The 9,479-nt window shown below is 47.4% G+C and overlaps 1 protein-coding gene across 1 annotated transcript; it reads right to left on the reverse strand.

The window, feature by feature from the left end:
• Positions 1–3,207: 3,207 nt before the first annotated feature.
• IGSF11 (immunoglobulin superfamily member 11) lies at positions 3,208–8,651 on the reverse strand. Its single transcript, XM_013950055.2, has 6 exons — positions 8,598–8,651; positions 7,163–7,370; positions 6,230–6,385; positions 5,107–5,229; positions 4,725–4,875; positions 3,208–4,039 (listed from the first exon to the last, which is right to left on the reverse strand). Exons 1-6 carry the CDS (start codon positions 8,634–8,636, stop codon positions 3,589–3,591), a joined length of 1,128 nt encoding a protein of 375 aa, XP_013805509.2. The 5' UTR covers positions 8,637–8,651; the 3' UTR covers positions 3,208–3,588.
• Between the last annotated feature and the right edge of the window lie 828 nt (positions 8,652–9,479).

Here is a 9,479-nt window from a genome sequence, read left to right on the forward strand (position 1 = left end):
ACAGGCTAAAACACCAGCATACTAGGTGCTGCACAAAAATAGTAAACTATTTACATCCCTGTATCTTGGGAAATGCTGCTCTAGATCAATAGACAGAGGTGTGCAGAAGAATGACCTAAGGGGCAAGCTAGTGCCAAGGAATGGATGTATAGCAGAGTACTGACAGGGCTATCATGGGAATAAAATGCAAAGACGCTACGTTCATGTCACATCAAGGTTGTACAATCAAAAGATGAAAAATGCAAACATTAGTATTCTTACAGCAACCTTTCCAAAATGGCAATGCGGCCATCTCATATACTCTAAGACCTATAGCTAAAAACACATTCACAAGAGTATTTTAAGCTAAGTGTTTAAAACAAATACCAGGGAATGAGAACACAAAGCACGTGCAGCATGGCTGAATTAGAATTGCTGTTGGATGTCTAGGTTTCTGTTTTTAATAATCCTTCTCAGAGTATGTGGGTTATTTTAGAGAAAAAAAGAGGGAAAATGAAACACAGAGAAAAATGCAGAATCTTTGGCAAAACATCAGACTGGCTTAATAATAGCCTTCTGCTAGCAGCCTTTGATATGCACTGAGAGGTGTGTGTTTCCTCGTTCCCCTATGTCCTGAAAGTGTGAATGCTCAAGCACGTACATTTTCCATACACTGTTTATGATGTTCAGGACTATATTAACTTTCTTACAGTTTCTCCCATCATATATGATACATACGCGAGGGCCTTCCTGGTGATTGCCTTAAATTTTGATCAGAGTCTTAGCCAGTGATCCACTCCTCAATGATGACTAAGAACATGCCATGTTTCAGATCAGAAAATTAACACATGAGAAAAGGTAGGCAATTTTTAAAAACATTTTCCCATATCACTCAAAACAGCACAAAGGATTTCCCCCAGAATGACAAGAAAATAAAACTCACCTTTGTGTAGAGAAACAGAGACCTTGCAAGCTTGGAAATTGTACCTTCAAGGGCAATGTGTCAGACTGTTGCAAATGAGCAAAACAAGGCTATAGTGCTAGGGTTCATCACCAAACTGGCTGGTCTAATAATGTGGAGGTTTTGCTTGCATGGGCACTGCTTACTGCCAGTCATATCAACGATGAGCACCACCAGCCAAATTCATTGCAGTTACAGCATTAGGTGGAGAAAAAAAAGTAGCAGCAGGCAGTAAAAAGACCTTTTTATATGAATAAAGTTTTATTGAATTTTAAACAATTAGAAAGAACAAAGAAAGAGGAGCAAACAGTCTCATGGAGCGCAAGAACCAGAAGAGCTTTTCCCAGTAGAGAGGAGTGGGCCTGCTGAGGGCAGTGTTCCTGTAAATGTCACATAGAGGTGGTTACAAAAGCAGAGAGAACATGTCCAGGCTTTTCTTTGATTTTTTTTTCCTCCACATATTACAGTTTCAAAAGCCAATTTTATTCCCCCCAACACCATCAGTCCTACCACCAGCAGCAAAGAGAGCAGACAGACAGAAAAGAGGACTGCTCCACTGAAATGTGTGTACACACTTAGAGCAATCGCCCATCTGCACCGCTGAGGGGGTTTGCACCCATTCTGGACAGAGTTGTGTAGGAGGGCAGAGGAAGGGAGGGTGGATATTTTTATTATTATTATTATTTTAAGCAAAGAAGGCACAAAATCTCAGCCAAGCTTCAAACCTTGTGCAGCCCAGGAACCCCCAACCTCCCTTAGAAGCCTATGTGTCCATGTGGGAATCCAGCCCTCACCTCTGCCTCTTCCTCGGAGTCTGTGCTTGTGCTTGAAGGGTACCACTCAGGCAGAAGGCCCTGCCCAAAGCTTATGCACTGGTAGAGAAAGTAAAGCATGCTGGGATAAGGAAAGGGGGAAACAAGGAAGAGTTTGTTGGCCTAAACAGACCCTTTTTCCAAGGTGAGAGCTACGGAAAGTGATCCCCGACACTGCTTTTCCGAGTGCACATTTGGGAGGGCTCTGGTGCTCTTGGAGGTGACCAGTGCCTTAACATGTATAAGAGTTAGTGTTATGCAGGAGGGCAGGGATACCCATCCATGCATGGTTGCTTGGACCCAGGGCTCTCTTAGGAGGGTAAGTGCCAGCCCCTCAGTCCAGCCCTCCAGTGGCACCAGGCCCCTTGAGCAGTTTCAACTCCTGGCTTTGATTAAGGCTATTTAGTTGCAATAGAAAAAGTAAAAGAATAGATGTCAGCAACAACCACCTTCCTGGCTGTGAGGTGATGGCAGAGCCACCAGCAGGTGCCACAGGTACCTGGCCTTGGGACACTGTGGGAAGCAGTGGAGGCAGAGAGTGAGTGTATGGGCTTCCATGGGGTTATCCCCTCCATTAAGCCCCAGTTTTCCCTCCTTCTAAGCAAAGGGATTTGAAAGTAAGTCCTGCCAACCCCAGCATCTAGGAAGTGCGTGGGGGGGTAAAGAGGGAACAAAAACTGTGGTCCTCAGTGTGAGGGCCCCAAGCATAAAATGTGCCCTGCCATGCAGGCCAGCCCTGGATAGCCTTTTAAGGAAAACCTGCCATGCAATCACCAAAGCTTTGGGGTTTGAAGCCACCTGCCCAGAATCAGAGAAGTCCATGAGCAGCAGATGCCTTTGGCCAGCCCTTCAGGATCTGCCTGCTGCTTTCCCACCCCACTGTGCTCCTCTCTGCCTCTGAAAAACCCCAGTAACAAAAAATGCCATGAGTCCTACAGCAGCAGCAGGAGCAGTGCATCCTCTTACTGCACAGAGCTTCGCAGGGAAAGATGCCCAGAGGCACCCAGAACTAGTGCAGAAAAAACATCCAGTGTAATAAGGACATGTGTGTGTGCATGTGAGTGTGTCAGAGGGTGGAGGGGAAGAATTGCAAAAAATAAATAAAGAAAAACACTCTCTGGCCCATACCCTCGCCCAACCTTCCCCCCTCGGCCTGGCTGGTGGTTCTGCTTCTGCTTCACCCCTGCAGCGTGGGCCCTCCTTGGCCCTTGTCTCCTCACAACTGTCCCCATCCCACTGCCCTCCCTCATCCAGCAGCAGGGACAGGGCTGTGGGGAAGGGGCTGTGGTCACCAAGGCTGATGCATACTCCTCCTGAGTGTCCCTTCCCCACTTGACCCTTTTCTGCCTTTTCCAGGCATGTTTGTCTCTCCCACTCCAACACAGTCTGTTGTCCTCTTGAAAATAAAACAGCAACAACAACAGAATATTCCCAAACCTCCTTGAAAGACCCAAATAAACAGAAACAACCCCCAACAAAAAACAACCAACTGAAGAAAAACAAATTCCCCAGAGATTAGGGCCGAGCGTGCATCCCTGCTGGGGCCCAGCAGTCAGAGCAAGCACAGCAACACTCCTAGGACCCTTCTCCTGTGGCCTTGGCACATCTGTGAGATCCACCAGTGTGGAAGAGCCCCCAAAACCTGGGGGGCAAAGTGGCAAGGCAGAGGCTGTCCCACCAGCCAGCAACAGTCTCAGGAGGGGGGAGGGCAGCAGGGAGAGGCACATCTCCCCCCATCTCACCACATTTTTCAAGAAGGAGGAGGGTCTCTTGGCCATGTCTTCACCCCACCCGGTACAAGAAGCTTCTTGCTTTGCTTTCGCCTGCCCATGCACCCTACACAAGGGAACCAGCCCGGCTCTGGGCAGGCACCATAACAGGAACAGCCCCTATCCGCTCCAGCATTGCCTGGCTCACGGCATATGAGCGTGTGTGCTGCGGCCTCTGCTTCCTGCTAACTGAGCCATTACTCCTAATCACCTCCTGAGGGGACGGTGCTGTGTTGGCCGTTACCACCAGCGTCTTAGGGGGAGCTGGGGATGGGTGGCCTCCGTTTGCATAGATGGGGCGGGTGCTCATGCTCCCTGAGCGGGAGAAGGGGGGCTGGCGCGCATCGCTGTTGTTGCCGAAGCAGGTGAAGGAGTCTGTGGCATGGTTGGCTTTGGGGTCGTTCCAGTAACGGCTGTTGTAGGTGTTGGAGGAGGTGAGGGTGTCATTTTCTGACGAGGACGCATCGGCGTGGAATGTTTTCGTGGTGGAAGAGCATTTGGGCGGCAGGTCGTCCTCCCTAGACAAGGAGAGGGTGTGAAGGGACAGTGAGGATGCTGCTCCATTTTCCCAACGCCCCTCCTCACTGGAAGCAATGCTATCAATTTAAGGTGAAGGAAAGCACCAACGATAACCAGCATTGCTGATTGGCCTGCTTACTCATCCCTCTTTGCAGGACCCATCTCTGTGCACATTACCTGCTCCACATGCCTACCACTGAGGCAAACAATCCACACTCACATGTTTAGGGGGCAAAACCAATGGGTGTCACAACCACAGTACTACACAGTCAGTACAACTGTACCTGTAGCAACCAACAAAGCTAATGCTCAGGGAAGCTGCAAGAAGCTACCAGAGGGACACACTGTGGCTGTAACACTGGAGAAGGTCACACCTGTCTCCCCAGAGCTCTTCATCACTACCCAGTACTGTGTGTCAGGATCCTTGCTATGTGTGGAACCACTCTCCTACGGAGCTAGCAGCTTCAGGCCAAAGTCCTCAATAAAGGCAATAGTGAAAACAAAATCAGTTGTTACCACTCTCCATTTGCTCCTGACTTTTTCTGGACAGATACAGACACCTTCCCCTGGCCCACTGAACACACCCAGGATTAGCAAGAGGGGACTCCCACGTGCCTTCCTGCCAGCCACTGGTTTTGCTGAGAGATAAGAGGTTTCCTGCCACCAGCTTTCCTTAATCCCTACCTTATCTCATTGGGAATCTCCTCCTCTTCTTCCTCTTTGTGTTTATTTTTCCAGTAAAACAGGGCCACGGCCACCAAGACAATGCAGACAACTAGCACAACAGCACCTGTGGCGACCACTCCAGCAATCAGGCTGATGCTCCGGGGATGGGCTGTTAGGAGGATTGAACAGAGAACAGAGAAGACATCAGGACTGGGCTGTGGCTGTCCATGAGTATTTGAAGCTACCAAGACTTGGGAGGGGGCAAAGGCAACATCCCCATTCCAGGGTACAATGATCTTCTGATAGAGAGGCACATGGTGGCTCACAGCAAACATGGTTACACACGTTACTGTCACAAGACAGAACCAGGTGGCCAAGCCTCTTTTGGCAACATACTTACGTGCAATGACTTGCAGGTCCAGAAGGCAAGTGCTGGTTCCAATGGCATTTGAAGCCACGCATTGGTAAAGACCTGAGGACACAGTGCTGATATTTCGGAGAGTGACAGTGCCCTGGACTTGGTCTAGTCAGAGAGAAAAGAAGGATTTAAATCCCTCCCCCCTTCACAAAAGCCATGAAAAGGCAAATCCAGCAAAGAGAGAATTGTGGTGTGAGACTCTTAAGAGAGAAATAAATTAGGAAATAACCTTGAGATGGAAGCATTGTGCATACATACACAAGATTAGGTTTTAAGGAGCTTACACTAAATGTTTCTTTTTCTTCTTGTAGATGAGTTTCTGCAAATTAAAGCTTGGGATTCATACTGTGTGAAAGAAAGGAGGAAATAAGAGATATGCAATGCCCTGTCCCCAAGTCTACTTGCCAAATTTAGTGCTGCCCTGCAGCACCCCTGTTCTCCCATCCCTGGACTTTGCATCGCCTGCTCTGCCAAATTTCCTCACTCCTGAATTATCTAAAACTAAAAATCTTATATAGTCCTAAAATGGGGCAAGTTAAAGGGAAGGAGTACAGCTATCACTGTTTGGTTATGCCACCTAGGCTAAGAAATCTGATGGTTGGGACTTGGAGCTGGCCAATACCCATCCCAGTCTGATCAGAGCCTTGTTTTTACACACATCTGAAAGGCAGTTCCAGCAGTAACATATTGGAGCAGTGACCTCAGTGTGAAAAGCTGGCAGGATTTTGGGGGGAGGATTTTGCCTCCCTTCTCCCATTTTCCAATCTATGAGTCTCTTGTTTGGTTTGAAAAGCAGGCGAGTCAGCAGCTGATATCTCCAGCCATGTGTGAATATCTGGCCACCATGTTCTCTCTCCCATTTGACTAGACTCTTGCTCCTCAATGGGGAACATGTTTTTCTACCAAAAAAAAAGGAAGTTTAAATGGCCACTGGAGGGTACCTAGTCCACCACAGGCTCCAACGCTCCAGGAATCTTCGTTCCAAACAAGTGACCATGCAAATGATGGCAGACACTCAATGAGCTGTGTCACCTCTGACAGCTTGGACAAAGGAAAGCCCAGGCTGCCACCTGGGAAATAAGAGGAAAGTCAACAGAACAAGCACCTTGTGTGGCAGTTGGGGGCAACTTGGGAACATTGTCCAGTTTCTCCCAGAGGTATGTTGGCCGGGGGATGCCTTCTTCTGAGCTGCAGGTCAGTGTGATATCGCTGCCCACATCCAGGGACCCCTGGATTCTGCAGAGCGGGGCAGAAGGAGGAACTAAAATGAAAGAAGAGGGGAAAGTGACAGCAGATCAGGAGATATGACCAAACAGTGGAGTGCAGGTCTTTTCTGAATACACACTGCTGGGGAAAGCAAGGACATCGGCATGAGCTGAAGGGGGATAAGAGGGAGACAAAGCTCAAAAGAGAGGTAGCAGACAAGAACCCTCTAAGATTTGGGTGGTGGCACTTCACAAAGATTCCTGACTAGCCAGTCCATCAAGGTTGCAGACTATTGCTGACTTGTTCAGACCCACTTCTCTTAGACCCCTCCCTAGAGAAAAAGAAGGTGAACATTTCTGTGTGGCAAGACCGAACAAAGCTGCAAACAGAATTTGCTGTGGTTGGGTTTTGCTTTCATAGCTCCATAATGGCGCACACTGTGGAGTATTTAACATCCTGGGGAGCATCCAATATTAATTGTTTACAGGGAAAGGAAGCAAAGACCTAAAGTCCATTCTCTTCTCCCACTGCTAAGCACAAAACTCCTATGGTTCCCTTAGCACTCCAAGTGCTTCTTGCAATTCCACATTACAATCCTGTCTCAAAAGCTTTCTCTCCACTGTATTTTACAGGTCTATGATATACCATTTGCATTTGAGGGTACATGCCCTACAAACTTCCACAATACCCACAAGGCAACCCATTCCTCCCTGCTGCATATCCATGTGCTCCAATACACACACCACCATATCCCTCTGCTAGGCACCATCATGCACAGAGGGTCCCTTTGCCCCTGTTCCTCCCCTGTCCCCCATAGCTCCAGTACACGCACCCAAGACAGTGAGTCCAATGACTCCGATATTCCTGCCGCCTCGGTCGGGAAGATTGTTGACCAAACACTGGTACGTGCCAGTATCTGATAGCTGGGTGTTGTTGATGAAGATGGAGGCACTGGTGGTTGGCATTGTCACAGCAAACCCCACTCTCCCATAGAACTGGGGTGCACCACCAAAGATCTGACCCCCTTGGTAGAGAATAACCTGGAAAATAAAGGAAGGTTCAAAGAACACTCCACAAGAGCTGAGCAAAGAGGGAAAACAGCAAGCAAAACATGGGCTTCCAAAGCTGAAAGGACCAGTTCCTGGGGAATGTCTGAATAACCAGATATTGATATAAAACACTAGCCCCAGGCAGTCACATCCTAGGAGAGCTATTTTCTTTAAAAAATAGCCAGTAGCCTATTTTATGTCAGTAAATATGATCACAGAAGCAACAGAACAGACCCAAGTCTTCTGGCATCACTGGTTTGGCAATATCAGCCTGTTTCATGTAATAGTGATTATCCATCTGGACAGGATTGATGTAGAGAGACAGAGACTCTCCTCAAGTCTCTGAGTACTTTGCTGGAAAGCATCCACCCAGTGGACAGTATCATCTCGGCTCTCAGCCAATAATACTTTGCTATGATTTGACACTGCTTGCTGAAGATCACTGGGATGAACTGAATGACAGGTAATACAACCCTTGAACCTGTGCAATGTCTACCAACCAGACAGCTTACATGGAGGTACTCAGACCAATCCCTGAGGAGCAAGTACCCTTCAGTGAGGGATACTGGATCTCACAACTGAATAGCAAATATGATGGGTGCAGAGCGACCTGAGACAGATGCGTTTCAGAGCAATGGCTTTCTTCTGCTCTCTGAGTATATGGGCAGAAAATAGGCCAACAGCTCTCAGGTTATGATTCCAGTACTCACCACGGTAGTTCTTCATCTACTAATGTTCTCAAGAATGACCTTTCATAAGCAACAAGCAACCAATATTTAAAAGGGAAGACTGGACTATAAGAAACCATGTATTCTAGGAGGTGTTTGCACAAATTTCACAGGTTTAAGGGGTCAAGCCAGCAGCTGCTTCCACATCCTCCAAATCTCATTTCCAGCGCACCAAAAGCTGGATTACACCTCTAGTGCTCCCTTGAATACACAAACCACCAGAGGTCCAGAGCAGTCATACAGTATCCCATACACCTGCCCAACTGCACATCCAACCAAGGAAGCTGAGGACACAGTATGCACCATCAATTAACAAAGCACTGGGAAATCAGAGTCATGTAAGATGTGCACACCATGTTCAGCAATGAAAGGAATATTCTGGGAATGAGAGGCTCAGTTTTGTACAAGGACTCCATCTAGATCAGTGACAAAAGGGTTTGGAAAAGAAAAGCCCCCCCCAAACCCCATGCACCAGTAAGAAAGGACCTACCTGTTCAGGCTGGTTGGCGTTAGAGAGAGGAATGACCATCCAGATGACATTAAGGTTAGTGAGCGCAGCATTTGTGGTGAAGGTGCAGGGCAATACTGCTGTCTGGCCCCGAGCAACCTGGATACTCCCTGAACTGACTGACACTTCAAGAGGACATACCAGACCTGGAAAGAGAAGGATATCCTGTTCAAGCATTTCAGGTGGCCCCACGCACATGCAATTCATGACAGCAGCATCCTGTTGTTATGAAACTGTCAGTTATCAATGACTTCAGGCTAAAAGGAAATACACTGCTCCCTCAGAAAGACCTGGCTGCTCTTGTGCAGACCCTTTCCAAATGCGGACAGGCTGCCCTTTTAAGTGAGATCACTCTAATTTCAGACCCTCTGAAAACAACAGGTTTTGTTTTGGAGACAGGGAAGGAGCTATAAGAGCAGCCAAGCTGTGTCTAAGAGATAATGAAATATGTTTTTGAACTCATCAATCTTAATGATACCCAGCATCACTGAAACAGAAAAGGAAACTGTATTCTAAAAGTCTTCAACACGGGGTAAGAAGAGAGAATGTGTATTTTTAGAGGCACACAGTTCTCCCCCCGCTTCTGCTCCTCACAAAGTCTAGTGTGAACAGGAAAATTTTTGTGCTATTTTCAATTTAAAGGGTTAAAAATCTAAATCTTTTTCAGGCCAGGTATTTCTTTATAGCTGGTAAAAAATGGCTACTGATATTAGAAGATCTGATCAAATCTAATTTATTTTCCAGCATTTCTGCCATTTGCTTATTTGCATTCCACACAAGCTGGACAGGATACAAAGCCTGGTAAATCCCAGCCTCCCAGTGCAGCAGCTCAAGGCTGCAATGTTTAGACTGCAAGTCACACAT

This window comes from Apteryx mantelli, chromosome 1 (genome assembly GCF_036417845.1).
Source record: "Apteryx mantelli isolate bAptMan1 chromosome 1, bAptMan1.hap1, whole genome shotgun sequence".
Taxonomy (NCBI): domain Eukaryota; kingdom Metazoa; phylum Chordata; class Aves; order Apterygiformes; family Apterygidae; genus Apteryx; species Apteryx mantelli.